The sequence below is a fragment of the Argopecten irradians genome, chromosome 1 (assembly GCF_041381155.1).
Source record: "Argopecten irradians isolate NY chromosome 1, Ai_NY, whole genome shotgun sequence".
In the NCBI taxonomy this organism is placed as follows: Eukaryota; Metazoa; Mollusca; class Bivalvia; order Pectinida; family Pectinidae; genus Argopecten; species Argopecten irradians.
Genome location: NC_091134.1, coordinates 74,090,770 through 74,111,814, shown reverse-complemented (window position 1 = coordinate 74,111,814; position 21,045 = coordinate 74,090,770). Strand labels below are relative to the sequence as shown.

Here is a 21,045-nt window from a genome sequence, read left to right as displayed (position 1 = left end):
AGTGTAACTGTTCTGTCGTTAACATCAGCTTCACCACAACTTCACTTTTGTTATCTTGTGTACTTGCTAGGTTGCAAGTAAAATTGAATGTGTTTACTAATCCGAAAGTAAATAACTGAATACATTCCAAGACATGCACACGGTATATCATCCGTTAGTATGCTGATCTTTGTCTTCTGTACTTCAGTGAAGAAGAGGAGAGTGTCGCTATCACAATATGACACGCGTACGCATGTGTGGAGGCCAAGCCTTTACATTTATCTTTTCTGGTCAATCGGAATATGAATGGAGAGTTTCTGTTTAGATATCGCATAACCGATTATAAGACTTTCCCCTTATCTAATCGTACCAAAACAAAAATTGCCTTTGAGACGTCGAAATTTATGACATCACCATTTTGGAAATTGGAGATGTCTGTACTGACAATCACACGAGCATGTACGTACACCTATAGCCTAAGGAATTATATACTAGTATACATGTATGATTCGGTGAAAATTGAATCTTTAAGAAGTAAAAATCCAATCGTGGTATTTAAATGTAATCTGCGAAGTTGGAAGTAGGTCTATACGAGTTGACACTCACCTGTAAAGCTAGTCAGGTCTAACAAGAGATCTTTACCTATCCCTAACACAGTTTTCTACACGTAAACCGGTTTTCTATTTATTTGATCAAAGCATACATTGGACACAGGGTATTTCTCCTACAGACCGCGGTATATTTAGAGTCCCGCTAGCCGTTAAGTCTTACATATGTGTACGTACAAAGGTAACATTGTATGGCGTTATTGAATGGACAGCACTGACCATAAGCGCGGATTGTAATTACGTGGACCTATTATTGTCAATCGGCTTAGTGTCGGTCAACGATCGGCGTGACGAGCTGACCAGTCAGAAAGGCTTTGTTGACGGTAACTAAGGTCACAAATACGTGAGCGATGTTATGATACCTGTCAGTGAAAGATTTAACATGGCCGCAATACTATAGGGTTGTATAGGAGAAAACTTTTCTCGCGATTCCTAGGGAGAAATATTCCAATGTGGACGCCGGATTGATGTGCTGTGTGGATTGTTATTGATCATTAACGAGTGTTTTTACGAGGATGAGGGGAGCTCCTAGTGATGTCACTGGAGGGGAGCTAGAATTCTCGGAAAGCGAGAGGGTGTATGGCAGAGGACGGATAGAGAGACAGTCAGAGACGGAACGTAGACAGGCAGGGAACGTAGAAAGTATCGGAACAGTGAACTTGGAACGACTCCGACAGGACGGTCTCCGTGGTCGTGAAAGGAGCCGACAAGGTACCAGTATGGGTTATCGGGATACTAGGAGGGTCCACTCCAACAGAGGAGGTAGGGTAATGACTGTCCCAGAACGAAGGGTTGTGAACCATTCTACAAACAGACTTGGTACGGAAAATAGAGTTATTGTCCGTAATCCGGACAGACGTTACGTAAGTGGTCCTCCGAACCGACGTCATGTTTCGCCGTCTCCGGAGAGACGTCGCGTGTCTCCGTCTCCCGAGCGTTATTATGTCCGGGAGACAGTAGAGACGAAACCACAGGTTGAGACAGTAGATAAAGAAGTGGAGACGTGTTGCTGTGGCTGTGTTGAGGTAGTAGACAGTCTTTATTGTTGTACCGGGGTCAAAATGCTCCGGTGCACGTGCCTGGATTCTACGGATGACGAGGAGGAGGTGAAACGGGAGACTGTTAAACAAACTGAGCAACCCAAATTAGAGAAACAATATTTATTCTATCGGACACATGATCGTGCTGCGGATTATTCTGATTCCTATACGGATGAAACAGAATCGGACACTTACGACGAAATAGACACAAGGAGACTCGTATCTCGACCTCGCTCAGCAACATACGAAAAGCGCGTGATGTCACGTGAGTTAGAAAATACAACACGTGAGTATGCTAATGTGACTCGTTCATCCAGACTGATGTCAAGGCCACGATCTGCAGAGCACGCGCGGTATGTCAGGAAAGTACAACCCGTACAGACTCTCCGTCGGGAACAACTGGCACCGACACTTCCTCCTCGTCCTCCAGTCTACGAACGTGAACACCACGTATCCAGCAAACCTCCTATAATTCCACCTCCGCTAAAACCAACGCAGCGCCACGTCGGTGTTCAGATGACCACCAAATATGTTGTCGAACAGCCGAAAAGGAAGCTTGTCCGAAACATGGCATGTCAAACAGTGAACATTCCTTCACCACCCTCTACGCCATCTACGTCAACGTATAGCTCCCCTGCCCCAAGTCCCGTCCCTAAACGGGTCCCCAGCCCAGACCCTACCCCTGAGCCCAGCCCCAGGATCATATCTCCACCCCCAAGTATACGGGAGCGTACACCATCACCGGAAGTAGAACCTCTTTCTCCATATGAACCAGCACCTATTCGCGGGTATAAAACGGCAATAATAAATATACAGGAACCGGAAATAGAACCCCAGGAGGAAGTGTTAGTGTTTTCTAAGCCATCACCTAGGATTGAGATACTACCCTCACCACCGCCACCACCGCCTCCGCCGGTAACGTATAGTATTTCTAGACCGGAACCTAACACGGTCGCTAACTCTTCTAATGATCCTTTGTATTTTTCTATTAATGTTAACTCACTTCCTGTCAAAGGTACACAACCTGGTGTGATTTCTCTACTTAACAACACGGCCCCAGTCCATGGGCAGAAAGGCTCTTTTCTTCCTCCTAAACCTCACTCTTCAAAGCGTTCACCTCGTTCTAAGAAAACTGTACCGGAAGTTGATAATGTAACGAGTCCTGATTACTTTATGTACTCTACAAACCCGAATGGTGGAGACCATAATAGCCCTGAACATAAGCCATCTCCATATATAGACTTGGGTAACTTTACTTATCCCTCGAATCCTTATTCAACTAAGTATCCCAATGATTCGTCAAAGTCAAGAAAGAATCGGAAGAAACCGAAATTGAAACAAGAACCGGAAATTTTGAATGTGGTGGATCCTGTTTACTATTCTGTACCTACTAAATATCTTCACTCTAAAGCTGCAACTCCTCCTCCTGTTGTGTATAACATCATCAAACCAGAACAGCATTCGGCACCAGAACCGGAACGGGAAGCTAACAAAGTAGTGGAACCTTCTAACGTTTCTCTAAAATCACGTACTGTAAAGCCTGTTCACAAAAAGGTATTTCCTCGTAATGTGGCGATTTGAGGTGGTCTTCCTGGCCTGCTGTAAAGTGTAATATAGCTATACCATACTGTACTGCATATATAATGTATATCTTTAGAGTTATTTAGAATTCTTTCGGAAATCTTTCAAAATTTCGAAATTTGTCGTTAATAACTTAAAATAATTTAACCTTTCGTGGGCCGTTTGGAATAACGTTATCAGTTCTTAATTAAACTATCCTAACGAATGAGTCTGTTTACGTAATTAAATATACATTTCACTGATGTATATCTTAATATCGAGTAACTTTACAGGCTAAGACCACCTCTATAGTCACACTTCACTGATTTTGTTTACTATTTGTTTACCTATTTTCCTGTATTGTTTTGTTACTAAGCAGTGGCGCATTTAAAGAACAGCTATAGAGATTAAAATGTGAATTAAATTAAAATCGGAGAAAAAATTCTAAGGATGGGAAGGCGTAGCGATTCACAGATATCAAAGAGAAGTAGTATTACATGGGAAATGTTTGGTTGGTGTTTCTTAAGTTCGTCACTGCCGTACTCCAGAATCCTATCCAAAGGAATTATGTAAAAATCAAATTGTGTTTGAAACATATATCAGGTCAATCCTGGTATTTTCTGTGAAACATAAACACCTTCTCTGAAGTTGATTTACATTACACATGACTAAAGTTAATATTGACTTAATATTTGAGTAAAACATAAATAACCATTGTACAGGTTAAAAGTTAGGATTCTGGAGGTTTTTTTAAATATGCATTAACGTTCACTCATTTCATTAATTTCAAATGACACATTCTCTCAGTCTTCAAACTATTGTTTATTTGTTTAATGTTTTTATTTGTTTACATTTAAAGTTTGTCCCTAAATTACCCGGCTGTCAAGACCTTATAGAAACGTAAACAATCATATCTCGAAAACACATTGTTTTGTCTTGATATCAAGAAAATCCAGTGGACTTTCTAGATATCTGGACAACCAATTGCAACCGTGGTGTTTCCCGATATCTCGACAACTGTTTTCTTGTGACAGTGTGTAACACCATCATCGTTCGTGTTATCTCGACATTCTGATATTTCTGTGTGATTTATCCTTTCCCTAACACTTGTTTGTAGATTAAATCTATCTTTATCTACCTAACCAATCTACCTTACTGTAGGTCTCTGATCTGTCGCTATTGGTGTGTTCTCTCCGTAACTTGACCCTCGCCTTCATTTTACCGTGTTTTCACAGTAACAACAGGTACTATATATTATATATATTGTCAATTAATTGGAAACTAGCCTGTTTATTTAGCCCTGCTATAGAAATCGATTATTGTAGATGTAGGATTAGACAATAACGATCTGTAGTAAAGCCATAGCAACATATTTGTTTAGACCCGTAGTCATGGCGTCACGTGAACATCATTCGGGGTGTTAAATATAGCAGCACGGAAATACACACATAAAACTATGTCTGGGTTTAACTTGAGGTTTTTAAAGTCTAGGTTATTACCAGTGGTGCTTTGTTGTAAATAAATAAATACGAATGGAAATGACCACAGACCTAAATACAGCTATTTTACCTGGCCACCTTATTTACCTAATTCTGTCCCGGGGGATTAATGAACTATTTCTATATACAATTCATGTAATACATATGATCAACTATGTAAATCTTACACGTTATGTCATTTTCTTAACGCCTATTAAATCATACCTGTATATTTTATTTCAGAAAAAGGAAGAAGCCTTACTCCGGGTAGGTATTGCTTAGTTGTTGTAATTACACAAAGCAAACTAACTGTTTAGTGCAACCATAACCCAGCCATTTTAGCTACTTACAAACAATGGAAGTATATCACTTAGAAATGTGCTCCCAATATGATGTATAAGACATTCGTTACGACAAACAATTATCATTATATCAATAATAGTTTTATTGTCAGTCGATTTGTCACGAAATTTGTGCATTCACATACATGTATATCAGAATGTATGTTTGCATGCGATAATGCTGCTAACAGCGGCTTATTATTCTGATAATAGTAATTATATACATATTTTCCGTTAATACATAATTATTTGCTTTGAAATGTGTTAAAATGACCCGTTACTATGGTTCAAATTATTAAACATGTCAGAACTCCTATGGTAAATACGGCTTCATGTAAATTTCCACGGTAAAAACAGACTTATATTGTTTAAGGAAATCTAGAGCACACCTATCGGATTGTAGTGTGATTCATAAACAAGTAACAAATACTTCATTGATGATGTTAAGGTGGGTGTTCCCATATATATTTTAGACCTCGGCCAAATTCCAAGGAGTGGAATTATACTCTATATTGTTTTACTTCGAAAACCACAGCCGGTTTGAACTTGAACGTTTGGATGCCGACCAGTAATTCCTTAGGATTGATCTTTGTGCAACTCCCCAACTCGTTACGGGACAGTGACCGTACAGAATAAAATGTTGTGTGTCAAATTTAAATGTCATGTTTCACTTTCGTCAGAAGACTAAAGTTAATGACCCAGATGAAACTTTAAATGACATTTCTATGCTCGCGATTCACTTAGTGTTGAGTTGAAAATCTATGCAAATTGGAGAGGTATAGGCCAGTTAGCGGAATAAATTGGGTTAGAACCGGTGCGCATTCGCATGGTGTTGTAGATTGCATCAGAAATGTGATCGTTTACAACGTGTATTCTGATATTTGACGGACATCATTTATAAGGTAGACATGTTCAAGTGTTTCTTTACTGTTGTGCTAATTATATATATATATATATTTTTTTTTAGATTTCCATAACATGATTTGAAACATATTAATTCAAAAAGCCCCTAGCTGGTCCTTAGATTCCAATGGAAATAGTGAAAATCATTATTAGATGATAAAAACTCAATTAAAGCCATCTCTCTTTACAACATGTTTTTTTTATTCGGAAATTATAGAAGACGTCTAAAATCGGACACTAATCATATACATACGTGGTAAAGAGGTAAAATCTGTTCCATTTGTTTACTTTCGATAAAAGGTCTGTGTAGTTATAAGGTATAGGTAATTCAGAGGCTATAGAAAATACATCGGAATATATATATATCGCTGTAATGACTCAAGTCTATATACGTAATTACTCGATCTTCTTTCTGTTAGGACGTAATGTATGTAGGCACGCCAATCAGACGTAATGTGTGTAGGCACGCCAATCAGACGTAATGTGTGTAGGCACGCCAATCAGACGTAATGTGTGTAGGCATGCCAATCAGACGTAATGTGTGTAGGCACGCCAATCAGACGTAATGTGTGTAGGCACGCCAGTCAGACGTAAAATGTGAAGACACGCCAATCAGACGTAATGTGTGTAGGCACGCCAATCAGACGTAATGTGTGTAGGTACGCCTATCAGACGTAATGTGTGTAGGTACGCCAATCAGACGTAATGTGTGTAGGTACGCCAATCAGACGTAATGTGTGTAGGCACGCCAATCAGACGTAATGTGTGTAGGCACGCCAATCAGACGTAATGTGTGTAGGTACGCCAATCAGACGTAATGTGTGTAGGCACGCCAATCAGAGTACGTAATGTGTGTAGGCACGCCAATCAGAGTAATGTGTGTAGCCAATCAGAGTAATGTGTGTAGGTAGCCAATCAGACGTAATGTGTGTAGGTACGCCAATCAGACGTAATGTGTGTAGGCACGCCAATCAGACGTAATGTGTGTAGGTACGCCAATCAGACGTAATGTGTGTAGGCACGCCAATCAGACGTAATGTGTGTAGGCAGGTACGCCAATCAGACGTAATGTGTGTAGGCACGCCAATCAGACGTAATGTGTGTAGGCACGCCAATCAGACGTAATGTGTGTAGGTACGCCAATCAGACGTAATGTGTGTAGGCACGCCAATCAGACGTAATGTGTGTAGGCACGCCAATCAGACGTAATGTGTGTAGGCACGCCAATCAGACGTAATGTGTGTAGGCACGCCAATCAGACGTAATGTGTGTAGGTACGCCAATCAGACGTAATGTGTGTAGGCACGCCAATCAGACGTAATGTGTGTAGGCACGCCAATCAGACGTAATGTGTGTAGGCACGCCAATCAGACGTAATGTGTGTAGGCACGCCAATCAGACGTAATGTGTGTAGGCACGCCAATCAGACGTAATGTGTGTAGGCACGCCAATCAGACGTAATGTGTGTAGGCACGCCAATCAGACGTAATGTGTGTAGGCACGCCAATCAGACGTAATGTATGTAGGCACGCCAATCAAACGTAATGTGTGTAGGCACGCCAATCAGACGTAATGTATGTAGGCACGCCAATCAGACGTAATGTGTGTAGGCACGCCAATCAGACGTAATGTATGTAGGCACGCCAATCAGACGTAATGTATGTAGGCACGCCAATCAGACGTAATGTGTGTGTAGGCACGCCAATCAGACGTAATGTATGTAGGCACGCCAATCAGACGTAATGTGTGTAGGCACGCCAATCAGACGTAATGTGTGTAGGCACGCCAATCAGACGTAATGTGTGTAGGCACGCCAATCAGACGTAATGTGTGTAGGTACGCCAATCAGACGTAATGTGTGTAGGCACGCCAATCAGACGTAAGACGTAATGTATGTAGGCACGCCAATCAGACGTAATGTATGTAGGCACGCCAATCAGACGTAATGTGTGTAGGCACGCCAATCAGACGTAATGTTGTAGGCACCAATCAGACGTAATGTGTAGGCACGCCAATCAGACGTAATGTGTGTAGGCACGCCAATCAGACGTAATGTGTGTAGGCACGCCAATCAGACGTAATGTGTGTAGGCACGCCAATCAGACGTAATGTGTGTAGGCACGCCAATCAGACGTAATGTATGTAGGTACGCCAATCAGACGTAATGTATGTAGGCACGCCAATCAGACGTAATGTGTGTAGGCACGCCAATCAGACGTAATGTGTGTAGGCACGCCAATCAGACGTAATGTGTGTAGGCACGCCAATCAGACGTAATGTGTGTAGGCACGCCAATCAGACGTAATGTGTGTAGGTACGCCAATCAGACGTAATGTGTGTAGGCACGCCAATCAGACGTAATGTGTGTAGGCACGCCAATCAGACGTAATGTGTGTAGGTACGCCAATCAGACGTAATGTGTGTAGGTACGCCAATCAGACGTAATGTGTGTAGGCACGCCAATCAGACGTAATGTGTGTAGGCACGCCAATCAGACGTAATGTGTGTAGGCACGCCAATCAGACGTAATGTGTGTAGGCACGCCAATCAGACGTAATGTGTGTAGGCACGCCAATCAGACGTAATGTGTGTAGGCACGCCAATCAGACGTAATGTGTGTAGGCACGCCAATCAGACGTAATGTGTGTAGGCACGCCAATCAGACGTAATGTGTGTAGGTACGCCAATCAGACGTAATGTGTGTAGGCACGCCAATCAGACGTAATGTGTGTAGGCACGCCAATCAGACGTAATGTGTGTAGGCACGCCAATCAGACGTAATGTGTGTAGGCACGCCAATCAGACGTAATGTGTGTAGGCACGCCAATCAGACGTAATGTGTGTAGGCACGCCAATCAGACGTAATGTGTGTAGGTACGCCAATCAGACGTAATGTGTGTAGGCACGCCAATCAGACGTAATGTGTGTAGGCACGCCAATCAGACGTAATGTGTGTAGGCACGCCAATCAGACGTAATGTGTGTAGGCACGCCAATCAGACGTAATGTGTGTAGGCACGCCAATCAGACGTAATGTGTGTAGGCACGCCAATCAGACGTAATGTGTGTAGGCACGCCAATCAGACGTAATGTGTGTAGGTACGCCAATCAGACGTAATGTGTGTAGGCACGCCAATCAGACGTAATGTGTGTAGGCACGCCAATCAGACGTAATGTGTGTAGGCACGCCAATCAGACGTAATGTGTGTAGGCACGCCAATCAGACGTAATGTGTGTAGGCACGCCAATCAGACGTAATGTGTGTAGGCACGCCAATCAGACGTAATGTGTGTAGGCACGCCAATCAGACGTAATGTGTGTAGGCACGCCAATCAGACGTAACGTGTGTAGGCACGCCAATCAGACGTAATGTGTGTAGGCACGCCAATCAGACGTAATGTGTGTAGGCACGCCAATCAGACGTAATGTGTGTAGGCACGCCAATCAGACGTAATGTGTGTAGGCACGCCAATCAGACGTAATGTGTGTTAGGCACGCCAATCAGACGTAATGTGTGTAGGCACGCCAATCAGACGTAATGTGTGTAGGCACGCCAATCAGACGTAATGTGTGTAGGCACGCCAATCAGACGTAATGTGTGTGTAGGCACGCCAATCAGACGTAATGTGTGTAGGCACGCCAATCAGACGTAATGTGTGTAGGCACGCCAATCAGATGTAATGTGTGTAGGCACGCCAATCAGACGTAATGTGTGTAGGCACGCCAATCAGACGTAATGTGTGTAGGCACGCCAATCAGACGTAATGTGTGTAGGCACGCCAATCAGACGTAATGTGTGTAGGCACGCCAATCAGACGTAATGTGTGTAGGCACGCCAATCAGACGTAATGTGTGTAGGCACGCCAATCAGACGTAATGTGTGTAGGCACGCCAATCAGACGTAATGTGTGTGTAGGCACGCCAATCAGACGTAATGTGTGTAGGCACGCCAATCAGACGTAATGTGTGTAGGCACGCCAATCAGACGTAATGTATGTAGGCACGCCAATCAGACGTAATGTATGTAGGCACGCCAATCAGACGTAATGTGTGTAGGCACGCCAATCAGACGTAATGTATGTAGGCACGCCAATCAGACGTAATGTGTGTAGGCACGCCAATCAGACGTAATGTGTGTAGGCACGCCAATCAGACGTAATGTGTGTAGGCACGCCAATCAGACGTAATGTGTGTAGGCACGCCAATCAGACGTAATGTATGTAGGCACGCCAATCAGACGTAATGTATGTAGGCACGCCAATCAGACGTAATGTATGTAGGCACGCCAATCAGACGTAATGTGTGTAGGCACGCCAATCAGACGTAATGTGTGTAGGCACGCCAATCAGACGTAATGTGTGTAGGCACGCCAATCAGACGTAATGTGTGTAGGCACGCCAATCAGACGTAATGTGTGTAGGCACGCCAATCAGACGTAATGTGTGTAGGCACGCCAATCAGACGTAATGTGTGTAGGCACGCCAATCAGACGTAATGTGTGTAGGCACGCCAATCAGACGTAATGTATGTAGGCACGCCAATCAGAGTTAATGTGTGTAGGCACGCCAATCAGACGTAATGTGTGTAGGCACGCCAATCAGACGTAATGTATGTAGGCACGCCAATCAGACGTAATGTGTGTAGGCACGCCAATCAGACGTAATGTGTGTAGGTAGGCACGCCAATCAGACGTAATGTGTGTAGGCACGCCAATCAGACGTAATGTGTGTAGGCACGCCAATCAGACGTAATGTGTGTAGGCACGCCAATCATCAGAGTAGACGTATGTGTAGGCACGCCAATCAGACGTAATGTGTGTAGGCACGCCAATCAGACGTAATGTGTGTAGGCACGCCAATCAGACGTAATGTATGTAGGCACGCCAATCAGACGTAATGTGTGTAGGCACGCCAATCAGACGTAATGTGTGTAGGCACGCCAATCAGACGTAATGTTGTAGGCACGCCAATCAGACGTAATGTGTGTAGGCATGCCCAATCAGACGTAATGTGTGTAGGCACGCCAATCAGAGTAATGTGTACACGCCAATCAGACGTAATGTGTGTAGGCACGCCAATCAGACGTAATGTGTGTAGGCACGCCAATCAGACGTAATGTGTGTAGGCACGCCAATCAGACGTAATGTGTGTAGGCACGCCAATCAGACGTAATGTGTGTAGGCACGCCAATCAGACGTAATGTGTGTAGGCACGCCAATCAGACGTAATGTGTGTAGGCACGCCAATCAGATGTAATGTGTGTAGGCACGCCAATCAGACGTAATGTGTGTAGGCACGCCAATCAGACGTAATGTGTGTAGGCACGCCAATCAGACGTAATGTGTGTAGGCACGCCAATCAGACGTAATGTGTGTAGGCACGCCAATCAGACGTAATGTATGTAGGCACGCCAATCAGATGTAATGTGTGTAGGCACGCCAATCAGACGTAATGTATGTAGGTACGCCAATCAGACGTAATGTGTGTAGGCACGCCAATCAGACGTAATGTTGTAGGCACGCCATCAGATAATGTAATGTGTGTAGGCACGCCAATCAGATGTAATGTGTGTAGGCACGCCAATCAGACGTAATGTGTGTAGGCACGCCAATCAGACGTAATGTGTGTAGGCACGCCAATCAGACGTAATGTGTGTAGGCACGCCAATCAGACGTAATGTGTGTAGGCACGCCAATCAGATGTAATGTGTGTGTAGGCACGCCAATCAGACGTAAATGTGTGTAGGCACGCCAATCAGACGTAATGTGTGTAGGCACGCCAATCAGACGTAATGTGTGTAGGCACGCCAATCAGACGTAATGTGTGTAGGCACGCCAATCAGACGTAATGTGTGTAGGCACGCCAATCAGAGTAATGTGTGTAGGCACGCCAATCAGATGTAATGTGTGTAGGCACGCCAATCAGATGTAATGTGTGTAGGCACGCCAATCAGACGTAATGTGTGTAGGCACGCCAATCAATGTAATGTGTGTAGGCACGCCAATCAGACGTAATGTGTGTAGGCACGCCAATCAGACGTAATGTGTGTAGGCACGCCAATCAGACGTAATGTGTGTAGGCACGCCAATCAGACGTAATGTGTGTAGGCACGCCAATCAGACGTAATGTGTGTAGGCACGCCAATCAGACGTAATGTCTGTAGGCACGCCAATCAGACATAATGTGTGTAGGCACGCCAATCAGATGTAATGTGTGTAGGCACGCCAATCAAACGAAATGTGTGTAGGCACGCCAATCAGATGTAATGTGTGTAGGCACGCCAATCAGATGTAATGTGTGTAGGCACGCCAATCAGACGTAATGTGTGTAGGCACGCCAATCAGACGTAATGTAATGTGTAGGCACGCCAATCAGATGTAATGTGTGTAGGCACGCCAATCAGACGTAATGTGTGTAGGCACGCCAATCAGACGTAATGTGTGTAGGCACGCCAATCAGACGTAATGTGTGTAGGCACGCCAATCAGATGTAATGTGTGTAGGCACGCCAATCAGATGTAATGTGTGTAGGCACGCCAATCAGACGTAATGTGTGTAGGCACGCCAATCAGACGTAATGTGTGTAGGCACGCCAATCAGACGTAATGTGTGTAGGCACGCCAATCAGACGTAATGTGTGTAGGCACGCCAATCAGACGTAATGTGTGTAGGCACGCCAATCAGACGTAATGTGTGTAGGCACGCCAATCAGACGTAATGTGTGTAGGCATGCCAATCAGACGTAATGTATGTGTAGGCACGCCAATCAGACGTAATGTGTGTAGGCACGCCAATCAGACGTAATGTGTGTAGGCACGCCAATCAGACGTAATGTGTGTAGGCACGCCAATCAGACGTAATGTGTGTAGGCACGCCAATCAGACGTAATGTGTGTAGGCACGCCAATCAGACGTAATGTGTGTAGGCACGCCAATCAGACGTAATGTGTGTAGGCACGCCAATCAGACGTAATGTTGTAGGCACGCCAATCAGACGTAATGTGTGTAGGCACGCCAATCAGACGTAATGTGTGTAGGCACGCCAATCAGACGTAATGTATGTAGGCACGCCAATCAGACGTAATGTATGTAGGCACGCCAATCAGACGTAATGTGTGTAGGCACGCCAATCAGACGTAATGTATGTAGGCACGCCAATCAGACGTAATGTGTGTAGGCACGCCAATCAGACGTAATGTGTGTAGGCACGCCAATCAGACGTAATGTATGTAGGCACGCCAATCAGACGTAATGTATGTAGGCACGCCAATCAGACGTAATGTGTGTAGGCACGCCAATCAGACGTAATGTATGTAGGACGCCAATCAGACGTAATGTGTAGGCACGCCAATCAGACGTAATGTGTGTAGGCACGCCAATCAGACGTAAGTGTGTAGGCACGCCAATCAGACGTAATGTTGTAGGCACGCCAATCAGACGTAATGTGTGTAGGCACGCCAATCAGACGTAATGTGTGTAGGCACGCCAATCAGACGTAATGTTGTAGGCACGCCAATCAGACGTAATGTGTGTAGGCACGCCAATCAGACGTAATGTATGTAGGCACGCCAATCAGACGTAATGTGTGTAGGCACGCCAATCAGACGTAATGTGTGTAGGCACGCCAATCAGACGTAATGTGTGTAGGCACGCCAATCAGACGTAATGTGTGTAGGCACGCCAATCAGACGTAATGTGTGTAGGCACGCCAATCAGACGTAACGTGTGTAGGCACGCCAATCAGACGTAACGTGTGTAGGCACGCCAATCAGACGTAATGTGTGTAGGCACGCCAATCAGACGTAACGTGTGTAGGCACGCCAATCAGACGTAACGTGTGTAGGCACGTCAATCAGATGTAATGTGTGTAGGCACGCCAATCAGACGTAATGTGTGTAGGCACGCCAATCAGACGTAACGTGTGTAGGTACGCCTATCAGACATATATTAGCTATACAAATGTTGTAATAGGGGACGTTATGATCATAATGTATTAGGTAATCAGATCGAGTGATAAATAATCCGCTATCAGGATTAGGCGATAAATATAGGTATCATGTGTAATATGAACATTGACCGGAGTATATACTTTTATATCATGGTTATTATATACAGTAAGGGACTCTCTTTTCGTCATATAACCATTACGTCTATGTATCTGCAAATCACAACTTTTACACTGACGTCATTTTTACGGTTTACATATATTTTAATCATTCATGAGAATTACAAACAAGATTGAATAATTCTATATCAACGACAAAACGACCACTTCTGAAGTCAAGGCATACAACAACTGCTTTCTGACCAAGTAATATTCAATATCTACTGCGTCAAAGAAGTCAAGGCATACAACAACTGCTTTCTGACCAAGTAATATTCAATATCTACTGCGTCAAAGAAGTCAAGGCATACAACAACTGCTTTCTGACCAAGTAATATTCAATATCTACTGCGTCAAAGAAAACTTTATATTGTTTACATTTGAATTCGATCCCTACACACCACCACCATTGTATATCGACACTGCTTGTCCTATGTGATCTATAAAGTCAATGAAGGGCTGGACCTATGGAAATCTTTGTTTCGATAAAAGCGATAGTTCAGGTGCTACAAAGCGCATGATTTGATTGAAATACTACAAAAATGTCATACAGTTTTGGTCCGTATTACACAAGTAAACACTCTACCATATACGGCACTTGTAAGGGTTACCGTGGCACGACCGAGACCGGGCCTCAACTATTGAAATACCTAAGACTTTATGTATATATTTAAATCACTCTGTAACGATGAGAGAGGTATACTTGTAAATATATCAGGAGTATATAGCTTTTTATCTATGAGAGGTTTAAACATTCAAATATCCAAATATACGCACTGTGTACTATGTCCTGTTTGTGTTGAGCGCGCGAGACCATGGTTTTGTTCGAGGGTGTAGATACACACAAGTTTTAATCATTATTTAATTTGCGTTATTTAATATTCTGTTAAAACTTCAGTAAAAACCTTATCACCTACATAGTATGTGTTTGTAATATTCGATATTTCACTGAACTAATAAAGTGTGTCAAATAACTTTACAGGTGTTTACTAAGTCCGCAACAGCACTGTTCAAGGTCAACGTAAGTGTCTCACCCATTTACACAACGATTGCATATTTCAGCAGAATAACGTTATAAAATGGTTTTCATACTAGACATAATTCTTATTTTTGTCATATCAAGGGAACTAACTCCAACATATTTAGAGGACATGACTTTGAAGAGCAATTAGATCCGCTACTAGAAGATCCCATGTCTGCTTTTTTGTTATTTTTACTTTTCGCATGCCATTTTTATTTATCTATTTTTTGTAAATTTGTAATGAAACTTGTCTGATCAGGACGTGCTTCCGACAATAATAATAACGCGATCGATTCTAATGTGTAATTATAACCTTTATAAGATAATACACGTGTATTGTGTAATTTACATAACAATGTATTGTATTGACGTTTTGTCTTGTTTGACCTTGACAGCCAGTTCCTAAGGGGAAGTCGATGATGGTCCGTGTAGGGGGAGGCTGGATGAAGGTGGAGCACCACAGGAACCACCATATACCCCTCAAGGTCTACGAGCACAATCGTGACGCAAACCGCGACAAGTTCCTCTTCATAAAGTCGCGCTTCGCAACCAAGAAGAAATACGTACCTATAGCGTACCGGAAATACAGAGAGGAGATTGTCCGGGACCCATGGGATCCTTCTGTAAAATTAACCTGAAGAGGTTATAATCACGCAACATGGCTATAAAGGGGCCAAAACTGTTGGTTATAATGAATTAATTGAGATATTGAAGTGACGCTACTGGCTATTACATTTAGATGGGATTCCACCTGGTCATTAGGAATGGATCGACGTAGATGAAAAGATATTATCAAAATGGAGGCGACAGAGACCTACGACAGCCGTCTGTGTAATACAAGGAATGATACATACAGTTAATGATCTGCACAAATAGAAACACTGTTTAGTAGCCAGAGAACGTAAGTCAGATTCGCGGAAGGAGCCCCGAGATTGTACCAACTGTTATTAGTGTTTGTGGCAGCCGAAGTTTGTACAAGAATTATCTGTGATACTGTTTCGAGAAAAGGTGCAGGAAACCGCATAGAAGTCAGTAAAATGGTGTCAGTTGGAATGGACCCAACACAGGAAGGAAAATAGATTGATCATTTACTGTGTTAGACATATGATTGTCTAATATCAGTACCATGATTTATTTCAACCGGACCGCTTTACAAAAGATCAAATTATCGATATTTCCAAGCCAAAAGCTATGTGAATATCGTGCTGTTTTCGTGTACAATTGACTCCATTAAATGAGATTCGATAATATTCAATTAATCTGTGACGCAACTATACTTAGAAGGTTTATGAGTCGCAAAATATGCAGAAAATGTACATGTATTTGATATCATTACAATGCTATTGTTTATAACAAAATCAAAACTTATAAACCGTTATAATGAACGTTAGTCTGTTTAGTTGGAACTTAATTACACTTTTGTTATGAACGTAATCTATCTAAAACTATATACATGTACTATAACCAGAGTAGGCCATTTTATGTAGAACTTTTAAATTATTGCAATAATCACAGGCTAGTTTTCCGAAGACACCCTTCGCCTGTATAACCAACACGCCAAACATCACCTGCATTTTGATTATTTATTCACAGATGGAAACTGTATACTTTACATTAAACCATGGGTTAATCTTCATTTCAAAGGGTCAAAGAGAGCATTGGAATTTCGATTTACCTAGGAAACAAAGCTTTCTAATGGATAATGTCGTAATAAGCATCGCTGTTACATACTTTCATTTTAATAAAAACAAATAGAACAGTAGTTTTATGTAGCAATTAACTTTATGTTACGTGTTCAAATTATCAAATTAACCTCGGACACTTACAGTGAGCATCTGACTGTTAAATGTTGACTCATGTAGTTCATCAGATGACAAGTTGGTCACTAACAGTGAGCATCTGACTGTTAAATGTTGACTCATGTAGTTCATCAGATGACAAGTTGGTCACTAACAGTGAGCATCTGACTGTTAAATGTTGGCTCATGTAGATCATCAGATGACCAGTTGGTCACTAGCATTGAGGGTCTGACTGTTAAATGTTGACTCATGTAGATCATCAGACGACAAGTTGGTCACTAACAGTGAGCATCTGACTGTTAAATGTTGACTCATGTAGATCATCAGATGACAAGTTGGTCACTAACAGTGAGCATCTGACTGTTAAATGTTGGCTCATGTAGATCATCAGATGACAAGTTGGCCACTAACAGTGAGCATCTGACTGTTAAATGTTGACTCATGTAGTTCATCAGATGACAAGTTGGTCACTAACAGTGAGCATCTGACTGTTAAATGTTGGCTCATGTAGATCATCAGATGACAAGTTGGTCACTAACAGTGAGCATCTGACTGTTAAATGTTGACTCATGTAGATCATCAGATGACAAGTTGGTCACTAACAGTGAGCATCTGACTGTTAAATGCTGGCTCATGTAGATCATCAGATGACAAGTTGGTCACTAACAGTGAGCATCTGACTGTTCAATGTTGGCTCATGTAGATCATCAGATGACAAGTTGGACATTTACAGTGAGCATCTGACTGTTAAATGTTGGCTCATGTAGATCATCAGATGACAAGTTGGACATTTACAGTGAGCATTTGACTGTTAAATGTTGACTCATGTAGTTCATCAGATGACAAGTTGGACACTTACAATGAGCATCTGACTGTTAAATGTTGGCTCATGTAGTTCATCAGATGACAAGTTGGTCACTAACAGTGAGGGTCTGACTGTTAAATGTTGACTCATGTAGTCCATCAGATGACAAGTTGGTCACTTACAGCGATCATCTGACTGTTAAATGTTGACTCATGTAAATCATCAGATGACAAGTCTGTCACTAACAGTGAGCATCTGACTGTTAAATGTTGGCTCATGTAGCCCATCAGATGACAAGTTGGACCCTAACAGTGAGCATCTGACTGTTAAATGTTGGCTCATGTAGATCATCAGATGACAAGTTGGACACTTACAGTGAGCATCTGACTGTTAAATGTTGGCTCATGTAGCCCATCAGATGACAAGTTGGACCCTAACAGTGAGCATCTGACTGATAAATGTTGGCTCATGTAGATCATCAGATGACAAGTTGGACACTTACAGTGAGCATTTTGACTGTCAAATGTTGACTCATGTAGTTCATCAGATGACAAGTTGGACACTTACAGTGAGCATCTGACTGTTAAATGTTGGCTCATGTAGTCCATCAGATGACAAGTTGGACCCTTACAGTGAGCATCTGACTGTCAAATGTTGGCTCATGTAGTCCATCAGATGACAAGTTGGACCCTAACAGTGAGCATCTGACTGTTCAATGTTGACTCATGTAGATCATCAGATGACAAGTTGGACACTTACAGTGAGCATCTGACTGTTAAATGTTGACTCATGTAGTCCATCAGATGACAAGTTGGTCACTAACAGTGAGCATCTGACTGTTAAATGTTGGCTCATGTAGTTCATCAGATGACAAGTTGGTCACTAACAGTGAGGATCTGACTGTTAAATGTTGACTCATGTAGTCCATCAGATGACAAGTTGGACCCTAACAGTGAGCATCTGACTGTTAAATGTTGGCTCATGTAGTTCATCAGATGACAAGTTGGACACTTACAGTGAGCATCTGACTGTTAAATGTTGGCTCATGTAGTTCATCAGATGACAAGTTGGTCACTAACAGTGAGCTTCTGACTGTTAAATGTTGGCTCATGTAGTTCATCAGATGACAAGTTGGACACTTACAGTGAGCATCTGACTGTTAAATGTTGGCTCATGTAGTTCATCAGATGACAAGTTGGACACTTACAGTGAGCATCTGACTGTTAAATGTTGGCTCATGTAGTTCATCAGATGACAAGTTGGTCACTAACAGTGAGGGTCTGACTGTTAAATGTTGACTCATGTAGTCCATCAGATGACAAGTTGGACATTTACAGTGAGCATCTGACTGTTAAATGTTGGCTCATGTAGTTCATCAGATGACAAGTTGGTCACTAACAGTGAGCATCTGACTGTTAAATGTTGGCTCATGTAGATCATCAGATGACAAGTTGGTCACTAACAGTGAGCATCTGACTGTTAAATGTTGGCTCATGTAGTTCATCAGATGACAGATTGGTCACAAACAGTGAGCATCTGACTGTTAAATGTTGGCTCATGTAGTCCATCAGATGACAAGTTGGTCACTAACAGTGAGGATCTGACTGTTAAATGTTGGCTCATGTAGTTCATCAGATGACAAGTTGGACACTAACAGTGAGCATCTGACTGTTAAATGTTGGCTCATGTAGTTCATCAGATGACAAGTTGGTCACTAACAGTGAGCATCTGACTGTTAAATGTTGGCTCATGTAGTTCATCAGATGACAAGTTGGACACTAACAGTGAGCATCTGACTGTTAAATGTTGGCTCATGTAGATCATCAGATGACAAGTTGGTCACTAACAGTGAGGATCTGACTGTTAAATGTTGGCTCATGTAGTTCATCAGATGACAAGTTGGACACTAACAGTGAGCATCTGACTGTTAAATGTTGGCTCATGTAGTTCATCAGATGACAAGTTGGTCACTAACAGTGAGCATCTGACTGTTAAATGTTGGCTCATGTAGTTCATCAGATGACAAGTTGGACACTAACAGTGAGCATCTGACTGTTAAATGTTGGCTCATGTAGTTCATCAGATGACAAGTTGGTCACTAACAGTGAGCATCTGACTGTTAAATGTTGGCTCATGTAGATCATCAGATGACAAGTTGGACACTTACAGTGAGCATCTGACTGTTAAATGTTGTGCTCATGTAGATCATCAGATGACAAGTTGGTCACTAACAGTGAGCATCTGACTGTTAAATGTTGACTCATGTAGTTCATCAGATGACAGGTTGGTCACGAACAGTGAGCATCTGACTGTTAAATGTTGGCTCATGTAGTTCATCAGATGACAAGTTGGACACTAACAGTGAGCATCTGACTGTTAAATGTTGGCTCATGTAGTTCATCAGATGACCAGTTGGACACTTACAGTGAGCATCTGACTGTTAAATGTTGACTCTTGAGTCAATCATATGACAAGTTGGACCCTAACCATGAACATCTGACTGTTAAATGTTGGCTCATGTAGTTCATCAGATGACAAGTTGGTCACTAACAGTGAGGATCTGACTGTTAAATGTTGGCTCATGTAGATCATCAGATGACAAGTTGGTCACTTACAGTGAGCATCTGGCTGTTAAATGTTGGCTCATGTAGTTCATCATATGACAAGTTGGACCCTAACAGTGAGGATCTGACTGTTAAATGTTGGCTCATGTAGATCATCAGATGACAAGTTGGTCACTTACAGTGAGCATCTGGCTGTTAAATGTTGACTCATGTAGTTCATCAGATGACAAGTTGGACACTTACAGTGAGCATCTGACTGTTAAATGTTGACTCATGTAGTCCATCAGATGACAAGTTGGACCCTAACAGTGAGCATCTGACTGTTAAATGTTGACCCATGTTTTTTTTATCAGAAACCTACCTTTACTTTCATCATGTTATTACAGATATAATCTTGTTTATACTCAGATCTGCTAATTGATGTTGTTTTAAAATGTTGTTATTTATAGATATTTTGAGGAAATCAAAACCGTATACTATGTTTTATTAATAAATGCATAATGCTTACTAGTTCATTAAATGTCTTGTAACTTCATCTGATGTGGTGTTGTTGTTATGTTATGTACTATAGTAAGTGATGGAATCAGACTAGTTTAAATACAAAGTGTCTTCTGTGGGGGTTACTGGTCTAAGTATAGTTCATATATATCGTGTCTTCTGTAGGGATCACTGATCTAAATATGGTTCATATACATAGTGTCTTCTGTAGAGGTTACTGGTCTAAATATAGTTACACAGTGTCTTCTGTAAGGGTTACTTGTCTAAATATAGTTCATATACATATTGTATTCTGTAGGGGTTGCTGATCATAATATAGTTCAAATACATAGTGTTTCCAGTACGAATT

At 42.2% G+C, this 21,045-nt stretch overlaps 1 protein-coding gene across 3 annotated transcripts; it reads left to right on the top strand.

The window, feature by feature from the left end:
- The first annotated feature begins 502 nt into the window (after window positions 1-502).
- On the top strand, window positions 503-20,733 carry LOC138307809 (serine/arginine repetitive matrix protein 1-like). 3 transcript variants are annotated; one of them, XM_069248702.1, is made up of 4 exons: window positions 508-3,181; window positions 4,909-4,932; window positions 14,992-15,030; window positions 15,426-20,733. In XM_069248702.1, the coding sequence occupies exons 1-4, from the start codon at window positions 1,103-1,105 to the stop codon at window positions 15,666-15,668; spliced, it is 2,385 nt and encodes a 794-aa protein (XP_069104803.1). In that variant the 5' UTR covers window positions 508-1,102; the 3' UTR covers window positions 15,669-20,733. The 3 variants fall into 3 exon arrangements, with proteins under 3 accessions (XP_069104813.1, XP_069104803.1, XP_069104822.1); XM_069248721.1 differs by having other exon boundaries at window positions 515-2,542; XM_069248712.1 differs by lacking the exon at window positions 14,992-15,030 and having other exon boundaries at window positions 503-3,181.
- Window positions 20,734-21,045: the final 312 nt, after the last annotated feature.